The 24,864-nt window shown below is 35.0% G+C and overlaps 1 protein-coding gene across 3 annotated transcripts in view; it reads left to right on the forward strand.

Moving 5' to 3' along the window:
• The first annotated feature begins 5,381 nt into the window (after positions 1–5,381).
• LOC129003778 (zinc finger protein basonuclin-2-like) overlaps positions 5,382–24,864 on the forward strand; it is a 148,069-nt gene continuing 128,586 nt past the window's right edge. Inside the window, exons 1-2 of one of the 3 annotated variants that reach the window (XM_054432076.1) lie at positions 5,382–5,565; positions 16,129–16,217. In XM_054432076.1, coding sequence (XP_054288051.1) covers positions 5,496–5,565; positions 16,129–16,217 — 159 coding nt within the window. In that variant the 5' untranslated portion in view covers positions 5,382–5,495. Of the gene's footprint in view, positions 5,566–16,128; positions 16,218–17,930; positions 18,095–24,864 lie in introns of those variants that run through there. The other 2 variants (XM_054432077.1, XM_054432078.1) reach the window with 2 other exon arrangements.

Raw genomic sequence — 24,864 nt, forward strand, 5'->3', positions numbered from 1 at the left:
TTACCTCGTACCGAAAAAGCATACGTTACACTTTTGTAGAGCGTTAAATTTCCTACAATTCTACAGTTCAAACATGATTGTACGATAATTTGTTACCGAACAATAGTATTTTTATTTTAATGTATGTTTTAAAAATCCACCAAAATATGTAAAAAAATACCTGAATTCCATCTTATTTACGGGGTTGTCGAAATATGATGCTTATAACTAGGAACCACAATTACTACAACATTTCGTGATTATTTGTGTGCAATAGAAAAAAGTCGGAATTCAGGTTTTTTTCATATTTTGGTGGATTTAAAACATAAATTTAAATAAAAATACTATTGCTCGGTAACAAATTATCGTACAAGCATTTTTGAACTGTATAACTGTAGGAAATTTAACGCTCTATAAAAGTGTAAGGTATGCCCTTTCGGTAGGAAGTAAGGGGAAGTTATTGAGATAAAAGCAAAAGAAATATGAAAATTTTGAAGTCCCCCCCCTCATTTTTCCACAGGGTCCTCGAGGTCAAAAACTTGGGAAAATGTTGATTTATTATCACTGAACAACATCCCCAAGTTTCATTAACTTCCGACATTTTTTCCATCAACAACTCTTTTTCCTACCTGCCGACTGGACTAAGCAATTATCAAAATATCCAACTCTTCACTCCCTGACCAACCTTCTCCAGAGTTTCCCGCTTTCCCGTCGTCATGCGTCGCGACGCCCGGTATTATTTCCACTAGGTTATTTCCCGAGCGACGCCACCGCTCCTGGTGCCATCTTCCGCAATTATCCCCGTCTCATGTCCTAATTGAATTTATTTAACGCTTTGTTAAGCCCGGGGTTTTTCACCTAGGAGACGGTCGCATTAGTCGACTGGAGTTTCATTATTGGAACAATGGTAGTGGTAATTAGGTGTTATTATTTTAATAAGCGTCGGACGTTTCCTTCTGGATTCTTTGTTTTCGCGGTTTGACCCGCCTCTGTTTTCTCTTTCCCGTTATTTACTTGTGATTGGGGAAATTAGTGGGGAATCGGTTATTTTGTTATTGGGTGCTTCAATGATGGTTTTGTTATTGTCGTTGGGGCTGCACTTTAGTTTACGTCCTACACTCATCTGTTTGGTTAGTTAGGTTCAAACCTAATTAACCAAATGAAATAACCGATACATCGAATAGTCTATATATCGATATTTTTCATTCGAATGAGTGTAGGACGTAAACTAAAGTGCAGCCGTCGTTGGATATTGAGTAGTCAACCTGGACTAACTGCAGCCACATTTAATTTCTCCCCCTATGCATATGGTATATGGAGAAAGTATAGTTTTCTTCCAAATTTAATAGTTTAATATTTGGGTGTAAATTATACGTCACCTTGAACATAAAAAAGATGTTTACGAAGTCATGTCTGTGTGAGTGTGTGTGTATGTGCACACAGCTACAGACATCGACCACACTTGTAGTCCGACTTTGAAGAAATTTTCCATGCGTTTTTCCATTTTTTAAATTTTTATTTGAATTATGATTTTCCCATAAAACCCTATCAAATAACAGAGAATTCTGATTTTCACAAAAACTGCGCGAACGATTCTGATCAAAATTGATTATGTTACAATCTTTTAACACTAAACAATAGCAAGTCCCTTCCAAATTAATTAAGAATTACTGTTCAAAAGCTATTGCAACATTTGTGATATTTCCCATGAAATATAATGATTACTGCAACCGCTTACCTAAGGGTTGTTCACAAGCTAAGGGGGTATAATATGTGTCAGTTTGCTGATACCGTTTATTTCACTTGATGAGAACGATCGTACCATAAATTATGTTTTATTATCTTCTAAATTATGGTTTATGGAGACATCATTACAGTTTGTCACAAGTTATCCTTCCAGCATGTCATGATTATTTCAACCTTCTTCAACAAAGCTGTTTATTTATTATTTTCAAATTAATCATAGGAACAAGAGTGTCTCGGAAGTATTAACAATCTATCTTTCTTCTCTGTGAACCATCTAAGATTTCATTCAGTCTGAATAAGTAGTATAGGAACATAACTCAAGCCACTAGCAAATTGATTTATTTCAATGATTATTTTTGTTTGAACTCGTATAGTGTGTTTAGTTGGCATGAAAACGAAGTTCTGTAAAAAGTGTGTTAATCTTAAGAAAAGTAAATACAAATCCAATCAAATTGTTTCCGTACTACTGTGACCATCAGAAGTTGTTTTTAGCTTTTTATTTTGATTGTTCCATCAGAGTGAAAACAATCTTATTAAATTCTTGTATATAGCTTAGTTGGTTGTCATATCGCGAAAATATTTGTTTAAAGAATTGCATTGTTTGTATAAATATTTCATCAATATTTAATAACATAAACGTTATAAAACACTCATATTACAACCCTCTTGAAGATAAACACTCTTTAGGTGAATAAACGCTGTTATTAATTTCTACGTATTCATAAATGAACAGATATTTAGATTGTTTATTCAACGATCAACCTGTCGTTTAAATAATTTAAATCTTAAACATTTGTGCTGAAATTGTTTTCATTCACACTATTATCTATGTTTATAAAAATATTTCTCAAAAGCTGTGTTACACTTTTTAGCCTTAACAACAAAGTTTCTATACGCATTTATTCACTTGAATATCCATTTCGGGGACAAAACGAGAAACAAATGAAGTGATTGAAAATCATTCAACTACAAGTGCAACTTGGCCCTGCATTTCGTCATAATTTACTCGTCATCGCTTCATGCTTATCAAACTGTGGCTATTATTGATAAAAACATATAATTCAACATATAAATAACTGACAAGTGACGGTGATGACTATGATGGAAGATTCTAGCTTATCTCAATGGAATGTTGACAACTCAAAACATATGGGTTTAGTGGCACTAAGCGTTTTCATTTACATTAGTTACTAAATAGCCTATTTAACAAATTTACGAGGCAGTTATGATTTCAACTTGGAGATAGTACAAATTCGGGTAGGAAATGACTACTTTGGGCATATAAAGATAATGTAACGGTCAACTGTTGATAAGGAATAGTCACGTCAGTTTTTATATTTCACAATTACAAAGTTACAAGGGAAATGTACCAATAGACTAATTTTATGCTAATTTCAAATAAAAATTGTGAAGTAAGGTTAAAGATGATTGCGTTAATTCAGCTAAAGTTTTGTCTAACCATGATTTTTTTTATTGGTACATAGAAGAAAACAAATAATTAGGCTCATTTATCTATTGGTTATTGTGAGCTTAGCTGTTAAAATAATATAATTGCTTCGGCTTGGCGTTTCTTAAAGACTTGTATGAATCTTATAATTAATTGAGTGGAGTGGGGATGGAGCGTATGTGACAGGCGTCAACGGCAAAATATACACACGGTGTATCCATATTGCATACCTGGACGCCGTACTATTTAATTAACATTAGTACAGTAAAACTTCTAATTGGATTATAGAATTTTACAACTACCGGTGTACATGATATTAATAAAATCACGGTTGTCACATTAGTAGGCTATTACCTTCGTACTTTTAACGTTAGTTTAATTTATTAATATTTACTGTGCACTCAAATTGACATTTCATTTCTTTTTATTATCATCTCTAATAAGTAGACTACATATTTCCATATACTGTAGAAGTTAAATTTTGCATTTGATTATTAAATGTACAAACTTGAGAATCGTATAAAGTTTTACAGACGTGTTGGATAAAGGTTTTTGGAAATTACTAATTGCAATTTTTGAATGAGCATTGACTATTTATTTATAGCCTACTAGTTCACAGTCAATGTTAGGAGTAAATAAAATACAAATAACAAAAATGGATGTTTAGATTGAATTATATATTTTTAGAAATACTAATATCTTTGACTATCAATAAAGTTTAGGCCCCGCCCCCCAGCTAATATTGTTCTAGGTAAATATACAGATCCTTTTGGTGGTCGTGCAATCTTAGCAGGAATTTTAATTTTATGAAAAAAACTAACTTTTACCATTGACTATATTATATAGTCAATGCTGTTACCCACGGGCTTTAATTTGAGTAAAAAATATGAAACAGAATACAGTAATACAAACAAATAATCACACTTGATATTAATAAAGTACTGTAATACATTGAAAGAATAACATACAAATTAATACATCAGTACAGCTGAGGTATTCATTATGTAGTGTATATGGGAATGTTCCCTTTAGTAAGGAATTATGAACTTAAAGCGAAATTTATGAAATAATTGATAGGTTTGAGCATTGAGCAAGGTTTCTCGTCATAACAAACATTTTTATTATATCGTTTATGAGGGTGACTTGTAGTTTTCTCAAAAGTTCATGGGTACTTTGGTATAATTTATATATGTATTTGAGTGTCCTCAAAAATGGGGGATTTTGAAGGCAACTTAAATGTAAAACCCCTTCAAGTGTATACAATCACAATATCTTATAGAATTGTAAAAACCAGAGTGCCCTATCTCTTCTCTATCTAAAATGGAATCCTGTAAAAAGTTGATTGGCGTCTTCTCTTACATTTTCCTTGTGTACAAAAGTTCTTTTCCTTCATCTCTAATTTTTCAACTAAACATTTGGACAACTAAATGTATACTAGTGATTTTAGGTAATAGCAAGGCTATTGAACACAATAGATTTGGAAGTGGGTTTCTCGAGTAAAGATAGGCAATATAATCATCTCCATTCATACTTAGCTTAAAATACCTACTTTGCATGGTCGCCATTTCATCGAAAAGTATTAAAGTATTAATAATTTAAAGTTTTGAACTACTTTTAATGAAATGGGTTTTAAGAAATGGTGAACAACTTAGATCCGAACAAGATAGTTACATAAAAAGAAAGGTATGTCAAGGTTTATACAAGTTAAGCATGTGCTTCCAATCCCTCTGAAAAGTTAAGAAAACATTTAATTTTAACGTTGATTTTGACTATTTTTTTTCATGCTACGGCTTATTGTGACATCAGTAATGATCCGTTAACAAACTTCAGAGAGAACAAAACGCTTGTATTAGATTTACTTTTAGATTACAATAACATTAACAGGTGACAGAATATTATAAAAGATGTAAAAGTTAAAGAGCGAATAGAATACAATACTCTCGTCTTAGCTCATTGAAGACAATTTTGACGCAAAGAATCGCCTGAAGTCCCTCAATCACACAAAGTCATTAGCATTCCCAGAAAGAGGAGGGGCAAAGCCGGTCGCCGGTAAGGCACTTGCAGCCGACGCGGTGACAATAGTAAAGAACGCCCCCGACGTTTGGTTGGTTGGTGACATTCCGTCCAGGGTGGGGGGAAGAGGGGAAGGTCGCCGAAGGTGGGGGGACAGATGTTTCGGGGACACTTGCAGTGTGCGACTGTCCACCGAACAGCGCGGTCGTGCGACAGCTGACAGAGTTTGCCGCGAACTTTGCTAAACTTTTGCCGCCGTTTTTGTGACTTGTGACATAGTGTTGTGATTGTGCCCGTAGACCGACTGTGGATGAACAGAGATAGCGAAGACCGTTGGATGGTGGCGAAAGACCGGAATGAGTTTTATGGGATGGGAATGGGTGAGTGTTTAGGGTTATGGATAGTAAAATAAGAGTTATAGATTTAATTGTGTTTTTAAAAGCAATTGTTGATACAAGGTGGTTTTATAACTTATTACTCATATATAACAACAATATTGGGAAATCTGCAAATGATTTGTTCAAAGTAACGACTGTACCAACCGGTTTAACTTGATTGTTTGAGTTCGAAGGACCAAAACAATGTTTCTAAACTCGTTAATATTTATATTTCAACATTAACTATTTCAGCGTATCGTACGCAAATACATGTTTACTATTAGGCCTATATATATGTGGGAATCAAAATTCTTAATATAAAAATGTAGGGGATAATCAAAATCTCTTGCTTGATCTTGGGCATGCCTCACTTCAAACAAAAGTGTACCGGTACATCTAGTTAACATTCACTTCTATTTCAATATTTATAAAAATTTGACAATTTTTGACACATAATTGTTTAAGCTATTGATTAGTTAATTTAGGAAAAACATGTTTATCATGGTTCCTTTTATTAAACTTAAATGTTTTCATAGAAATAAACTAGTAGTGGCCCATGAAGGCTATGTCAACTGACAGTGTACACACAACTATTAATTGTTGAATAATGAATACTGTAGTTAAAACGGGCTCACCTAATGTAATAGCGTAAAACTATACTATAACAGTAGATCTACTGGTATCTCAAAGTTCAAAATTGAATTTTTCATGTGCTATCGGTAGCCTACATAATATTGTAAACATAGCCGATTAATAATGTGTGTTGGAGTGGTTATATAGTAATCAGTACAGTATAGACTTTGAGATTCCCTTACTATTAAATAGAGTAGGCCTATATAATAGATGGCTCTTCTACAGAGGTTATGGAAATGAAAATGATTATTTTACATTAAGCATGTACATGCAATAGGCATCGTCAATACAATAAATAAGTAATATAGGCCCCTATGCAGGTTTTCAGAAATCAAAAAGCACACTGCAAACAAAACCAAAAGCAAGCCATGGACAAAACTAAGACAAAGAAGAAAGCATTTTTTTCACTTACATTGAAAAATTCACTTACTGTTTCTAATGTCTGTGGATTGTTTCTGTTATTTAACAGTTATAAAAAGGTGGTAACAACACCATTGTGCTTGCATAAAATAAAAACATAATAATGCTACTGAAAATCCCTAGGAAACTAAAGAAGTTTATTCAATACAATGGACCGATACAAGTGAAAATATTAGATTTTTTACTTAAATGAAATCGTTGTTTTTCACGTACTACTTTGGTAAACACAGGAAGTTGGATTTTCACGTATCAACAGGAATCAAAACACAACTGACTTGTTGCTGAGAATGTTAGGCTACTGTTCAAAAGGTGTTAAAATTCGACTTATTGAGGTTAAATATTTAGAAACTTCGGCTTATAAAGGTACTTTTAACATTATGATTAATGTGGATTTCAAGGGTATTTAAAAAAAATTAAGATATTGGGGAATTCGAGATATTAAGGTTCGAGTAATTGAGGTTCTACTAATGCTGAAATATAGGTTATTTTTATTTACAACCTTTTCATTGATGCACTATAACATTTTTTTTAATGGATACCTACGTAAATAGTGTTAACAGTCTATATAAATACTATGAAAATGCTTAATTCAAGAGTAAAGACATACCGTAACCTTTTTGACCTTATTTGAGAGCAATTTGACTTATGCCACATATTTGTTACTAAGCCTGTAACTAACAGTCGATTTAATTTAGTAAACTATAAAAGAAGACCAGACAATAACATATCTATTTTTTTAGGTGTGCTCAATCAAAACCATAGTCAAGGCTCTATTATGAAGCGGTGTCCTATTTTATGATACACTTCATTATCAAGTAAAATATTCATCAGCTAAAGATAATTAACTGGGCTCATCTTGTAATGTTTATGTCCTGTCCCAATAACACCATAACACTAATCACATAATTAACTTCGGTAGAGTTATGCAGACTGCAATGCATATTTTTATGTATGCATAATTTTACCTCCTGATTGGCTCCAAGGTCTAATGAGGTTTTGGATATAATTAGGTTCTCAAAATATCATATTTATGAGGTGGCATATATAGGTGTCAGTTTTGACTTGAGTAAATGCTTGTATTTGGTATTAGATTAGTAGGGATGGCATTTTCGTCAGATGCTCATAAAATATTTGATTAAAAATGTGTACTTTGAAATTTTGAATGGGTTATTGATGAGGTTTAGATATTTTTATAAGGGGTAGCTGATGCTTTAGCATTCATGGTAAGGGACGATTGTGCGTTTTTTCGTTTTAAAGTCACTAGAAACCTAAGTACACCGTTAGTTTTCAATATGTTTGTTATATGTTTTATATGTTGTTTTATATGTTTTGTTTTTGTGTTATGTTAAATCATACGTATACATGTAAGTTCTCAGATTTTATTTAAGTTTTTAAACGTAATACATTCTGTGAAATCTCTTTGGATACTTCGTGAACCATTTAGGAGGGTTTGTAAAATAATAAGATGTTTTACTTTTAACTCGTATTAAAAATAATAGCAATGTAAATGTTACCGAACTTTGTGTTACTGATATATTAAATTTACTAAACTCTGTACAGTGTGTTCAAGGCACGGATTAATTTATTTTGATACATTGATTGTGGATACATTGCAAAATTCATGTGTTCGATTAATTAATGTTAAACGCATCTTTCTATTACAACACCGCTCATACGACGAAATTAATAATTTTTTACAAATTAGACATTCCTAGCATTTGTGTTGAATTGGGTGTAAATTACAGCAATCTAAAAAATTACCTTTTTGGTTTTATTTTCTTTTATGTATGTAGCAATAACTTCAAATATAGACATCATACATATTTGTTCATATTCTTGATGTCTCCAGAAGTTATTTTATATTTCGGTGGTGCAGCATCCCCAAACACGTGGGGATGGGATGATAGGGTGGGGATGACGAAGGGGGCGAGAGAGAGAGAGAGAATGTGGGGGAGGGAGAATCAATGCCCCCTTCCCTCCCTTCCAGATGTAGGTTAGTAAAACTTGTGTCGTGTCAGACGACGGTAACAATAACAATAACACATACGACCTGTTGAGGCCGATGCACACTATACAGTAGGGGGTGCAGCTGCTGAAATTACCTAAATAACAGGGAAAAGACAGGGGAGCATCGATGTTGGGTTTTGGATTAGTCCCTTGAAATGGCTGGTTTGGCATGAGACTGGGAGGGTGCATTTTATTCCTAAAAAAAAAAAATAGATAGATCACGTTGGTAAGATAAACAATTGTTTAAAGATGTTTTTTTTATTATTTATGCTCTACATTTTGACAGTATTTTTGTGGAAACTTGTAAAAATATTGTTACTTGGGTTTACTGTCAGTGTGTAGTTATGATTGTACATGTTTTTATGCATATCTGCAGTCCATTCCATTTGTTTTGTGTGGGAAAGGAAAATTCATTTGAAATGGAGAGGAAATGTATCATAATCATTGTTAATTCATTTTGAAAGGGGTGGTCAGAACTTCCCCTTTTTAGAGTTTTCTCGCAAAGGACGGTCAACCAAGCTACCAAAAGCTTTGGTATTTTTACGGGACTACTAACTTTTTGGTAAGTTCGTCAATTGATGCCCAGATGAACAAACTCAACATCCTAAATTAATCCTGCTGAGAATCATACCTGATATAACTTGAATACTTTATAACTTTTTTAGAGTGTTTATTTATTTATTTATTATCATTCCAACGGCAGAGCCATTTGAAAAAAAAAGGCAACAAACAGTTTCCAACTTCAAAGTGCTTGAAGTTTCTATTAGGCTACATGTCATGAATAAAGCTTGTCTCCTTAATTTCACAAACTCAATCTTTCCGAGAATAATTAAATATGTTTACTTTACCAAAACTACATTCCCAAATACCTCGATACAACACACGCCCAAAATACCAACACTCCCATCCCTACTGCGTCAAAGAATCCCGGGTGTCGCAGGCTGAGGCTGGCCGGTACAGTCGGAAATATCAATAGAGTGTCGCAGGGGCGGGGACAGTGGGCGGTCACCTGTGTCGTCTGTCGCAGCGCAGGCGCGACACGCGACGACACACAGACAGTCGCTGAGTCGCTGCTAGGTGCGGGCGCGCGACACACATGGAAGCGGTGGTGCCGTGGCGGCATGTCTCTGGTGAGTTGTGTGGTTTGCGAGTATGTTAGTGTGTGTGTTGGGTACATATTGGAATTTTTCGGGTTAACCTAAAAGTCGGTTTTTTGAAATTTCTGGCTACGGAGGACGTTTTGCTTACGAGTTCTCTATCTAAATCTGTTTTAGACCCAAGTGTAGTAAATATTTATCATTCCAACGGCAATACCCTGATTTACGTTTCAAACCTTAAGATGACTAAATAATATTTAAGTATAACAAATAACAATGTGAATTCAAAATTGGTGGTTCGTATACTGGTTGGGTTTGTTAAGCATGTTTGAATATAAGAATGGTTTGTGATAACCTTAGTCACCGGTTTGCGATAAGATATTTTAGGAAGTTTAGACAAGAACGTTTAGATAGGGTACGTAGATTTATTATTATATTATGTAAATATGTACATTTTCGAGGAGGCGTGTATACATGGTAAATAGTAAAAATAAAAGTCTTCAAGCAACTCAATTCTTAGTTCGGACTACAGAAACAGTATAATATGGTATTTCTAGCTGAGCGTCTAAATTTTTCCCCATTATTCATTTAAATCCTTTAAAATGTAACCTAAAATGCTCTTATTTTTACCGCTATGGAATCATTCGAATTATTTGTTTTTCGGGGAATTGCCGGTTTTATTTGTCGTAATTTACTTGTACACCGACCTGCACATGGGTGTATTTTTAGAGTATGAATGCACGCTGAGTAGGAGAGTAGTAAGGTGGTTTGTGTTGTAAGGTTTACTTAACTCTGACTAGATGGTTATTATTAGCCAGTGTCATTAAATATTGACTGGAGATGCCCATAAAATCTAATAGATTAAAATGTGTGTCACAATCAGAAAACTTCGAGTAACTTGACTTTATCAAAAGACAAACCGTAAAATTAGTGTATTACTGTATTATCGTTTGAAATAAAACTGTTTGAGCTTTGAACCTTTAATTTTTAAATTCATTTTTGATGGTAAACTAGTCCAAACAACAATTATCACCCCAAATTTAAATTGTGTATTGAAAATTATTTTCTTGTACGTTGCTTAGTCAGTTTTGTTTATCTGTATGTTTGCCACCTCAAATTTCTATACCCATAGATGAACAGTTCACGTCAACATGATGTAGGTATGAAGTAACTACACAGACGTATACCATATTTAAATCCCCATACAACCCCATAGAAGCTGCCACAAAACACTTTGGCATACAAAGACGTACCGGTATGCTATGTCCATAACGATAATGGCAAGTACAATCGGTACAGGTCCATAAGCATCACCAGTCAAACCCCATACACCCCCATAGGGATCATAGAAACACCACAGACCACCATAGCTGGAATGTGGCCTAGATCTGATGGCAGGTGAGAACAATCGGTACAGGTTAGCTGCATAAATAACATCGCTTGCGGCCCCGGGGGGGGGGGGGGGGGGGGAGCGGAACTGAAACAATTATTAAACATTGCGATTGAATTTTCACACTTGAGCGTCGCCATCACGTTCAGTCAGCTGGTCGGGCAATGTAGTAGTTGTTGGTGATCTTTGGAGATGTTTTGGTTGAGAATTATTTTTAGTCTAATTATTTGAAGGAATAAACGGATGGATTCTATTTGGGGTACTGTTAATATAGTGGATGTTATATTGATGGGCATAACTTTTTCCGAAATGAGGATGTTAGGATTTTTGTGGAAGACGAGATGCTTCTTTATTAATTATTATCTGCTTTATATTTCGCTAAGTGGATTTAATTTATAGGACTGATAAATATTACTCAATTGTTTTTGTCGGATCTTCTTCAGTTTTTAAAACACTTTAACCACATTGAGCTTTGAGACTCAAAATTACGATTAAACTGTGCGTTTCATAGAGCGAGCATCAAAACAGTACATTGATGCAAACCATTGTATATACGATTTGTCCAATATATATTTTAATTGGTTCCAAAAACTGTATATTGCATTGACGTTTTATCACATATGTGCAAACGTGTATTAGATTAGTTTAAAAATCCATGATTGTTTGATTAAATTATGTAGGAACGTAGTTGATGTAGTGGTTATAGTCTGTTTGACGGAACCTGTCTCTTGGCCATCCATTTTATTTACCATCCGGTCCAGTCCCAGGAAGTCGGAAGATCGTGAGACAGGTTCCACCATACAGACTATAGGGCACGGTTTTCTGACACGGGTTCAAATCGCGCTAGTCACCAAATGCGTAGCAAAAAATCTTATTGGTGTCCCAGATGAAAATTATCAGATTATATGAGAAGTATCTACACTATAAGCCATGCAATGATGTTCTATTGTGATTTAAACTATTTATATCATATTACCGCACTTTGACGGTGATGAGTGTACAATACACATTTCAACAACGCAGCTGTGAGCTGCTCTCGGGACAAAGTCTGTTTATCAGTGGTTATCAACGTGTTGACCTCATTAATTAGCTGACTGTCAAGAGGATAAACTTGTTTTGTCGACGCATATTTTTGACAAATTTCAAAACGTCTGATTAGGTTATTGGAATTAGGTTATGTCTAATTTTAAAACGTTACTGCATCAGAGTTTTGCTATAAAACGGCAAAGAATTATCTTTGATTGAGTATAAAAAGATTAGCACTTTTAATTGAATTGTTGTTTAACTCTCACCATACGTAAATTATTAGAGGTATTGTGGTAGTGTGAAAGCCCCATAAAAAGTCACAATAAAAAAAGCTAAGTAGTCATGTTATCTTAGGCTGTAAGGGTTAAAAAATCAGCCATACAGTCAATTAAACGTATTTGTATCCAATGCAACTTGTGGGTAACTCGGTAAACGCTGACCTACTTAATTTGGTAAATGGCTTACACTTTTGGGCGGATGTAGATTATAAATTCACCATAATTCAGCAGAATTTAGGCGGTGCAATTGGAGCAAATATTATTTTAAAAGATAGAATGTATAAGATGAAGGGTTATGGGGTAGTATCATTTGGCGCCCCTGTTTAATCCCACGGTACTTCAGTTACTTCCCAGAATTAGCTTAACTAATTTAAAATATTCATAGAACACAGATTTTATTTTTATTACAAACTATTTTTGTAGTAGGCCTAATTGCATTGGTCTACTTCTAATTGTTGATTCACTAACTAAATACTTACCTTTGTGTTTGTGGATTCCTGTAAATTAAAAAAAATATATACGAATTTTCCAAATTAATTACCTTCTCGGAATTTTACACAACCTTTAGCACTGAACAGTGAACATACGTTTTCATTTGTATTGCGTCATTTAAACATTTGTAACATATGTTTCATCTGAATGGATACTAAACTGATTCCGCATTGTTATCCAAAGGTTATCCTATGGGTTATCCAACGTAGAGTCTGTTGTGACGTTTTGGATAGCAATATTGTTGTTCTTTTGTGGTTCGAAGAATGTTTCATGGGGTTTATAAATTCACATATTTGGCTTACAATAGACGATTAACTTGGGCATTATTTAAATAAATCGAATAAGACTAATAATAATAGTATTAAGAATCCCTAACGTTTAAGTTACCACTTTCACTCTTTTGAATTGGCAATAGTAATTTGTGCAACTAGTAAGAAAAGTGAGCAATTGACTCACTCGAGAGAAATCCTTACGAGAAATGGTTTCTAGAGTGAGGCAATTGTACTTTGAACTCGAGTTGCACATTATACTTTTCCTACAGTTACCATAAAACAAATAAATTGGTGAAGAAACATAACCTATTTTAACACAGAAGTAAACTTTTAATGTAACATTTAATGTGAAGTGACAAATACAACAGTAGTGACAGTACAACAGCTGACCAGCTGATTTACAGCCAGTGCTGCCAACGTATTTCGCGCGCATACGACGTTGCCTGCATGTTACGCGCTCACTATTTCGTGCCTTCACGTTGCAAATCTGGAGTGAGACAAAGTAATTAGAGTGAGACAATGTTAACATTGTCTCACTGATGAGCGAATTGGCCACTTTGCTTTCTCAAATCAGTGAGAGAACATGTACATTGTTAGGTAACTGTAGGAAAATGAATTAGAACATGTTTTATTGTTACTTTCCTGTGGGTCATCACTAAACGGTCAAAATAATAGTGATCCCATAGAATAATGAATCATTGAAAATCATTTCGTAATCCTGTATGCTCTTCACTAGAGTAATACATTCCCTAGATAACCAATAAGTGTCTAAATAACACATTATGGTTCTACTACTGTAAATTACTTTTTACCTGGAGGTAACAGGATAATTATCATTAGGTTTAACGACATGTATGACTTTACCCAATGTCATGAGTATCCAGTGTTAACGATGCTTGCGTGTTGTATATGAAGGACATTATCAGATCCTCTGATCCATGTCTTTTAATTAAGGACCCGTCCTCAACTTCGTCCTATATCCTTGGACATGTTCACAAGCATCGACTGTATTACATGCAATTATTCTTCAAGTTGTTGATAGTTATGTGTGATTGGTTGGAAGGATCGATAAAGACTTGGAGCTTGAACATTGTTTGTTCAACGTAGTATGGGTGTAATTTTGTTTCCTTAGTGGTATTAGCTTAGTTGAGTAGGGTACTTTGTTTACGAGTAGTAAACTATTTTGACTTATAAGTCATGGTAATTTAATTACAAACTATACTGAAAAAAGTTTAGCTAAAACAATAACATTATTTCATTTGCTGAGTGATAGCAATTTTGTGGAATTTTCTTAATAAACTTCTTCTAGCTAATATTATCAATTTGTATAGCCCTGCAATGATTATGTATAAAGAAATGAACAGACTGCTATTTTGTACAGATTACGAATATCCCATTTGCTGTCAAAATATTTGACCGATTTAATTATTCCTGCTTGTTAGACATTTAAGACAAATAATATCTATCCCAGTTAGAAGTGTAAATTCGGTAGGTTAAAACCCAAATATATTTAAAGAAAATGAATAAGGGACTTGTTAGTGTCATTCCATACTTCATAACATTTTAGTCTTAGCAGGCGTGAGTAAATTGTGAAATAGACATATTAATTAAATGAAAACATACTATAGTTTTGTGCTAAATTTATTTAAATCGGTTTTAAACCACTATTTGAAGGGGAACGGATCTTCCAAGCAAGTCTTGCTCGGGTAAAATACTTTTATTTTATCCCACAACCATTTTTTTCTCGAAACTATTGATAATTTCCCCAGTAAATGCTTTTTCAGCACATAGTTTCTATCTTCAAAACAATCTACAAGTAACACCTGTAATCGATGCTGGACAGCTGTTAGTTCTGTTCGCCCTTTGACACAAACATGTGGCTCATTGTTGAACACATGATTTGTTTCCCGCCAGATTTAGGCCAGCCTGTTGTCTGAACAGTTAATTATGGAGGGAGTTTGTATAGTCGATCTCCCCCTAATCGTAGACTACCTTTGTATCTGTTTGCCGTTGTGGTTTCGATTGTGACAATTTTAGTTTAGGAGTTTTTTTTCTAGTTTAGTGTTGCAATTTTAAAGAACGCACTGCGTTTTCGAACTGTAGTCTATGTTTTTAAGTGGTCTATATTTTGTGGCATTTCCGCGAAATGCTTATAGGATTTGTAACAGCTTAACAATTTAAAATAACTAATTTTGTATTCGAATTGGCATAGTTTTTGGCTATTATTTACTATGGTTTGTTATTTTAAAAACGCATGAGCTTACAAAACAAGAATTGATTACTGTCATGTTTAAATTTTAAAGTAAATTGTAATCTTTAAATGAATCGTGAAGTATTTGTATAAATAATATATCTAGGCCTATGTTAAGCTGGATCATATTAAACTTTAAGAACTGTAGTATTGATACATCCACCACGTATAACATTAAAGCCAAATAATTGTAGTATCAGTATAAACAAATCGTTGTATACTCTCTTAAGAACTGCAAGAGTAATGTTGTTTTGTTTGATTTAAGCTTGTAACTCATAATTTTCTTAACGAATTCTTCTTTAAATTTGAAAAAGTGTCTAACACTATGTGTTAAACTTCAATACATTGCAATACCAACATATGGAGAACGAACACACACCATGATCATAACAATACAATTCCAACTGTGTATGATGTGTGCTCTTTGGATTTGTGATGATAACTTCTCTATGCTTTATATTAACTACTGAGGCTTAGTCTATTTATCGTTTTCTATTATTGTAGAGTTGTTAAATTGATATAAAAAATATAAGTAATTAGCCTAACCTGCTCAACTACAATACATACACCACATAAACTACCACACACCCATGACAATACATTCAACTATACGTTTGCTCAATGCTCGTTGCACTGTATGCTCTATTGCTCTGTGTATTGTGGTGTTTTCTCTATGCTATTCCACTTTGTTTTGTCGCAGGAGAGGGGCGCGTCAGTCCACCAGTGAGCGGGGACACTCCATTGCGTCTGCGCGGGCTCGACCAATCACAGACGTCCGTCATGGAGGTGGTAAGCTTCCCCTACTTCCCCTTCGCTGTGACACTTCCCCTCCCCCTGGTTTGACAGATTGACCCGTCCCCCCACCACCCTGCTCTTCCTCACCTTCCAACAAGGTATCGACTATTCCTACACTTTTTGCGGACGATTCGTGGCTCTGTCCCTGTTGTAGGCATTCATTAGGGATAATTAAAATGATTGGACACGCATGCGGGCAGTCCTTGTGTCGGAGTTAATTTTAATTGGCCGTGATTGGGACGGAATAATTGTCGTAGGAGTCACGCTACGGGTTTTCTTAACGAGGGTTTTAGAGGAGTTTCGTTTGCGGTATCAATTGATTGAGTATCGAATTCCATTTGAACTATTCAATGTTTAGATGATATTCAAATGGTTCAGTTCAAAGATATTGAGTACAGTTTTCGTATTTCATACTATTAAATCAAATACATGTTATTTAGACAACTAAATTGAACTGAGCATTCATTAAAATTAATTTTCTTCCTAACCGAATGATGTTAATTTTATCATTTCTTTTTTAATTATATTTAACCTTACATATGGTGCTTACGAAAACTTGTAGTGCAATACACATGATATTTAGCCCAACACAATGTACGAAAACGGGAAAATGATTAGTATTATCCTATCCTCCTATCTTTCCAGTTAACATCCCTTTCCCAGAGGCATCCTTATTCACATTGCCTTTAAAATAGAATACTCTTTACTATTTAATCGTAAGTCACTCATCTCTGTAATCCCTAGTTCAACAGTAGGTACCTCGTCACTTAATCTACTAGTGTTGACTGTATATTTATTCATCCGTCCATCCAAGAGCCCGGCAGGAGTCGGGAGCGCCGGCGAGGTCCAAACAAAACACGAAGCAAAACAAAAAGACGAGCTGACGATTTCTTTGGTTCCAAATAAGGGGTGCTCAAATAGAGGCAAGGGTTATGTTGTTTTGTCGACGGCGCGCAACGGTGGAGGGGGGAGCGAGAGAGAGGGAGCGACTGTGCTGCTACCTAGCGGCGGCCGTGTCACTCATCCATCTCACCTTCGATATACGTCAGTTTTTTTCTTCACCAATTTACGAACGCATTGCTCCGTCCCGCTCGGCTCGTTTTATCTAAACAGTGCCAAATTGTCGTAGTTAGCGCACCGCGCACCGCTGTATAGTGATCGACTTGTGTTGTGATGTGACTTGGTTAACAAGTGCGGCGTATCAGTGATAGTGGAATAGATAAGACTAATCTAAAGCGTTCTAAACATGTTTTTGCGGAATATTTTTAATAAGTGATTCATATTTGTGTTGTTTAGGTGACGAAAATTCGATATTGAATATTCTGTGTAAGGGTTGTAGTAGGTACTCAGGTGGTTAAACAGTGGTGGATCAAAAACATGTGCAATAAATATTAACCCAATACAATAGTGAACAGTTTCAAAATGAACCTAGTGTTTCTGCACCCCCGATGCTACTGATGCAGAACAACGTCCCGACGTTTCTGGGACCGCCCGAGGGGCACAAGGGGGGAGTGTTCGAGCCAGGGGGGCGCTACAGGGACGAACTGACCATCGAGAGGGTGAAGAACGAGAAGAGCGACGCGGACAAACCCCAGATGTTGAACTTTGACAAGTTCAACTGGGGAAACAACTTCCACTATAAGGACTTGAACCAACTCCTCGGACGACCGGACATGGGTCCTAGGAGACCGGAAGTGGCCGAGGTGGAGTTGAGGCACCTGGAGTTGGAGATGGAGGCGATGAGGTCGCAAAGGAGGCAGATGAGGAGGAACTCTGGGGAAAACTCTGGGAAACCGGGAGAAATGAATGGGAAACTCCCCGACTACTTGGTGCCCCCGGGGAAACCGCCGAGGATGCCGGGACCTCTCAATGTGAGTGAAGAATTTGAATTTATTGATTCCAAATGTGCAATTTCTATCAGGTAATGGAATTCGTCGATTTGCAAAACTACAGTTTAGGCCTACAATACATAGGTCCCAGTCCGTAGGAAAATGGTTGTTGCTTGATTATAATATTTGGGGGTTACTGCTCGTTAATCGTAGGAAAACAATAACAGAAAACGAAATTAGGTAATATTTGCTATCTTTCGAAGAACAACGTTATTTACGCATCACCGAACCGTAAAAATCACTTTTGTTATTGTTGCAATTAATTGTGAATGGGTTAATATTCTGTAGGAAATAAATCGGTAATATGCTCGTCAGTTATTTAAATATCAATTTTCTTTTCTTCACTATGACACTATTAAAAGTAGGAACGAATTAGATAGGCTATATACCTATATTCTATATTTATGAAAATTAACTTTACTTGCCTCTCTAACATAGTTTAGAACTAGCACTAATCGGTAAACATTTTTAGCTCACAACTAGTTTTGTTCGAAGAACTCACGCCAGGATTATTAATTCTGTATCTTAAAAATCATAAAATAGGGTCTAAATAAACAAAATGTATGTACAGTTCATACTTGAACTGCAGAGAAGTGTAACAAAATAAATGCACACAATATTTTACGATTAACCTTAAATAAATTACACAGATAACTTTCAAAATCATCTCAAATACAACTCAAGCGACAAAACAAAAACTCCAAGGCCTTTTGAATCTCGGAGATGTGTCGGCGATTGGACGAATCGCAACAATGCTCTATATAAATAATCGCGATCAAGAAGGCCGGTCGCAATAACTGCTCTTGTTTATTATAATGGCAGTGGCTCACCAGATAGTCCGGTTTGTGATAAAATCAGCCTGCTACAAGACTTATTACTTTCTTCTTATACTAATCACTTTATAATCGACGGTGATCTTGTCGAATATGTTGGCGACCGCGAAATCGTTATGGCTGTGTATACAATATTTGTTTACAAGAAAATTGCAGCCCCGTGGATATAGGTGAATTGTGGACGGCTTGCTTATCGTGTATCAAATTATGAATGATTATATAATACTTGAAATTGCTATAGCGGAATTTTGACGCGTATGAATTTTGAAATTTGTCGTAATCCGAGCGTTGCATCGGCAAAACGTTCAAATAAAACCAGTACAAGCTTGAATTTTAAAAGTTTAATATAACATTTTGAACTCTAAATGAAAATGTTGTGCTAAATGCAGGTTTTAAATCATCCACAATACATGTTAAGTATAATGATAACTAACATTTTACCTCAATAAAATTTTAAAAATACACAGCGTTCCAGAGCAATTTAATACAAATTTATCATCGTTCGATTTCTCTCAAAACCTTAGAAATTTAATAGGAATAAAATGTTCCAAGTGTTAATTTATACCTAAAAACGTACCCATGAAAGGTAATAAGCATTTAGGTACAGTATGTGTGAATTTAGGGATAACTTTTTTTCGGGCTAATTATATAGAATTTGAGGGGATTAAAACTACTAACTTACCGGTACATAATTTACAGTAAAAGTTAACAATAGAGTAACACACATCAATTTGTTACAATCTGTTGAGTTCAAAATTGTATGACAATTAAAATATATTATAACCTTTCGTAATTTATATAAAATTCGCTACATCTTGAAACAACATCTAGTAATTTTAAGATTTAGCCTAAGTATGAACTAACTAAACTGTAATTGGTGGATATATTATTATTTTCTCCTACATTACAGCACCGTGTTATGCATAAATAAAGTAACACAAACACCTTAGTATTAAATATTAAAATATTAAATTCCAAACCATGAACTATTGTAAGCACTTATATCACAACCACATAACATTTAATTTGAATTTTCCTCTAAATTTTCAATAACCTCGTATCACTAACTTCTCGTACACTTGGCTTTGCCTTGTAAATACCGTTGTTTTGAAGCTCCCGATTCTCCTAAAGATCCATAACAAACCGAAATGGATAATGACGATCGGTTTGCAGGTTTGTAAATAGCCACTGTAAACAGAAGGTAGTCTATCGACGCTTGGTGTAACAACATCGATGAAGTTCGGGACATCAGCGCCTCCTAAAACTTTGGGGCTTCAAGCTGCAACCCCCCAAAACTTGTTGTATGTTATGTTTTAGCACACATCAGTTGATTTTAAACGTCATACTTAACCTGGTGTAACTAAAAATCGACCTTTGCTACGATAAAGATTTTTGTAATTGAATCAAAGTTTGCTAGTAAAATATATTTTTGTGTTCGGTGTTTCAAGTTCAATGTATACTTTAGGGGTGTCTATTGTAATGTATAACTCGATTTTATACGATTTACTTAACTAATATTACTGAATCTACACTATATCGTTATAATGACTGTAATTTGATCGAAATTCAATTGAAAATTTTTTTCAGTGATTTGTCAAACATTTTAGAAGTTGGCAATTCGAAAACTTGTTTACCTATGTTTTTGTGCTGTATCACAATATAGCCGTTTTGTTTGAAAGATAAAACGTCAGTGAATTACGTTTTTGCTAACTAACAAACATTCAATTACTTTGCTATCAATAGTTATAAATGAGAATGAGTAGCATCAGTCAACATTATTTTTGCAGTCCATTGCAAATAATCTTTGTTTAGCGTAGTTAGCTAATATATTTGGAACTTATCTTGAGATAACAATCGACGTGTATGATGTTTACCAAATGAGACACATTAATTTCCAAGATAATTCTCAGTTTTTAAATTTTAGCATTTTAAATACTTGCTCATTTTTGTAGATATCTACAAATAACCTCAACATTCGCCTGATGCCAAAGAACATCAAAAAAATGTCAACACAAATTTATGCATCTTGTAAAAATTAGCAACACAGATATTGAGCTCCAACCATTCTAAATTTGACAACAAAATCTACAGAACACTAAAACCTACCCGAAATACCTGATACACGTTCAAATGAAACGCAAACAAACATTATAAAATTAGTAACACAGATATTGCACTAAAAAATTCAAATTTTGACAGCAAATTCTGCACGCAATACACGCAATGAAGGGATCGGGTTTCCGCGATGAGATACAAAACTGACAATCTCAATCTCATGTCCACAACTGCATCTAATGAGATCATACGGTCCCGGGTGGTCCGATGAGATAGACTTCATCTCCAGAGTATGGCGTAGTGAACTGTAGAATGCGTGCCTTCTCCACCCCTAGGCACGGGGTTCGGTTACCTGTCTTGCTAGAAACATGATACTCTAGTTTTTACCGATAGTTGGCAATTGCGTACAGGTTCGCTAAAAGGTTATTTTGCACATCGTGTCAAAAGAGGACAAACATTGAGCTGGCTGGCGATAGTTTGCAAGTAAGAGCTATTTCACCCATCCCCTTGGAAATAAAATTGTTTTTTCTATAAGAGAATAATTGATGTTACAGATGGTGCACACAGTGAAAACTTTATGATTGTACGCGTTTGTTTCATACATTTGCGTAGGTTACTTAAAAAGTATTTGAACAAAACGCCTTTGGGACAAAATAAACTAATTCAGAAGAAAATCCTACATGAGTTAGCTAAAATTTTAAAACTGAGCATTATCTTGGAAATTAATATAGTGGAACGCGTTTAACTTAATAGAATATATTATTGCTCCATTTGAAACTACTACATTACCTGTATCCAATATAAATCTACCAATGCTATAAAATCACTCCAATTAGCCTACCAGGTACATAAAATAATCGCAGATCGTTAATTAATTACTGCTGTTCACATTCGCCGGTTGTATTCTGGACCCCACACACATGTCCCAGGATACGAGAGATCTGGGCCGGTCAACGGAAGCCATCCTGGGAACGTAGCCTGGGAAACTGATAAACATCTTGTCCGTTTCTCCCATGTCGATACTGGGAGAAACCGGCCAATTCGCCGTCTGGGTAATTCTGCCATTTAAAAATTAAATAACCTTCGTTGAGTAGGCATTTAGATTAGCTTTGGACATCGATGTATACTGTATAGTTTAACTCGATACTACAGTATATACATCGATGGCTTAGGACGTACACTGTCGTTCGTGTTTTTGAGTGCCATTTAAAAATTAAGTGCCTGCATATTTTGGACATTTAAATTATCTTTGGAAGTACATTGTAGTTTTTAAGTGTTCTACGGTAGTATTAAATACATGCATTGGGTGATTTAAATTAGATTCACGGACGATTGTTGGTTTTTGTAATAGTTTATGGTTGTAAATGTGTTCAAAATGTTTAGAAAATTAATTTTTTTAGGTTCTATATCATAGTTTACTTTTATTACAAATAAAGGTTCGTAACTGTGCTTCGCTGCAGGGTGTTGAAATAAATATTGGTACATTGAAACAAAAACATATTTGAGCGTGTTAAAATAGAGCTTTTGTGTCTCTAGAGTCTAGACAGTTTTACTTTTTGCCTCTTAGGTATAACGGTTATTAAAATTATATATGATTTAAATGAATAGGTCACTGTTTGGTTTGGTCAATGTAATATCTACAAAATGTAATCTGTGTTGACCTTATACAAAATTGTAACATACTATTACGTTACTATTGTGGTACTGGCTTTAAAACAATGTACACTACTGCGATAGCTGCAATGAAATACGTACGTTTTAAACAATATTAATATAACTCATTTTATAGTTCAGATGGTCTACAGAAAGCTTATTCTCGCAGTGGTTCCACGAAATCCGAAAATCGTCCTACGAAACAATTAACCTTGAAAAGTCGATGTGTCTTAACAAAATCGAAACCCCTGATAAGCATATCGTATAATTTAACAAATTACCAATACATTAACAGAATCGCAACCTCGCCCATCGTAAACATACCTGTGCGTTCATTATAATATAATTAAATACCCGGCGCGTCCAAACAGTCTGATATCTTGTTTTGCGATTAGCTCGCCAATGGGCCATTAGATTTAATGGCGGCGACCAGATGAGAATGGAGGGAATTTCTTAATCCGACGATTACCGGCGGAAGGCATATACCAACCTTTCCGCTATAATTACATGGTACTGCCAACATCGCGGCGAAATATGTCATTAACCATTAACCATTAACCGGTTAGCCTTAACCCGACGTGAGAACCGAGTGTCTTTTAATCGACGATTAGTTATCCTGGTGGTGGGGGGGTAATTAATTAGGTCGCGCTGTTTATATTGATGGAGGAAATGTGTTGTGATCGCAAACGTGGGGAATATTGAATTATTTAATTATCTTAGCACTACACTGGATTATGATATAATTGTTATTGCATTTCCGTCGTAAATATAATTGAAAGTCAACATAAAATACGTTTAATAACAAAACATTACATTTACACTTACTGTATACTGTTAACTCACAAGACAGTTAATATACATAATAGATGGTACCGTAAGTGGTGGTCGGTTCCAATAACAAATGTCCCCGCTTTCAATTGAAAATCAGCTGTAAAATATTTTTTAGGGTGTTTTCGAAAATTGGTCATTCGAACCGGATCTATTGCTGGTCTCATGCACTGCGGCAGTCTTAAGTGTCGCCGGTGCCAAACGTTCTCTAGATTTTGGCGGCAGAAGGAAGTGCCACTCCAAAATGAGTTAATTCGTTACCCGTAAATACAGGCGACAGTCTTGTTTCTATTCTACAATTAATATTTGCCATATATTTTTAATTGTAATTACAAAATTGTCGTTAACACTGATGACAAATCATTCTGGCTAAGTCATGTTCTGTTATTTGTCAGTAAAATGAAATAGCTTGGGGTTTTGGAGGCTTGTGACTCGCGACCCGCGGTGGTTCACACAATGATATTCTAGGAATTGGCGGTCTATTTATCGATGGTCATAGTTGTAGCTATTCCGGATATCCATATTGGACGGTTCTCACGCAAACATACAGTGTACGGTGAAAAATGTTGGAATTCAGTCCCACGATGAATCATTGTAAACTGTTAAAAAATATATACTAATTGAAAATGTAGATTTTGTACTAAGACCTAAATACCCTTTAAAATATGGAAAATTTTTAAAAATTTCCTTAACTAAGTGTCAGTCAATTCCTTGGGATCAAATGTCGAGCCAGTTACCCAATTCGGGTTAATTTTGTACAAGTGGTCTAACGTTATTCGTAAGATCGTTGAAAGATGTTTGAGACTATGGAAGTAATTAAAAAACCTATCATCGTGTTCTTTTCGTGTTGTTTTAACTCGTCAAGTAGAGTGTAAAACATGTCTCTCTGAGATCTGAATACTTCCATGGGATGACCAACGCCTTTTACGCTGTATTTTAAACATTAACTTGTAAGTAACATGAAAAACGTCCATATTTCGATTAATATAACGACAACATCTATATGTTTAATCAACAATTTTTTTATGCCCGTATTTCGTGATGTCAATGCAATAAAAAGTCTGTGACAAATGTTAGTAATATTTGGTCGTACAGTTTCGTTCGGTAATTTTCGGTGAAGTTCAATAATGTAATTGCATGTTTTTACTATGTTCAATAATGTTTATGGCGATGTTTGGCAATGTTCGGTCCAGTTCGGCAATGTTCGACGATGATCGGTCCTCTTCGCCAATATCAGCTGTTAATTAACCATGTGTCGGGGCAATGTTTAGGCAAACAGGTCTTCTATGGTCGTCGCTGTTAGCGTCGCCGGCAACCCAATTTGTGCAGCGATATGTAAATCGGTGCATTCCAGTGTAATTCACTGTTTACTTATTCACTACT

This window comes from Macrosteles quadrilineatus, unplaced genomic scaffold (genome assembly GCF_028750875.1).
Source record: "Macrosteles quadrilineatus isolate MER2022 unplaced genomic scaffold, UCM_ALF_1.0 Scaffold_9__3_contigs__length_116548681, whole genome shotgun sequence".
In the NCBI taxonomy this organism is placed as follows: domain Eukaryota; kingdom Metazoa; phylum Arthropoda; class Insecta; order Hemiptera; family Cicadellidae; genus Macrosteles; species Macrosteles quadrilineatus.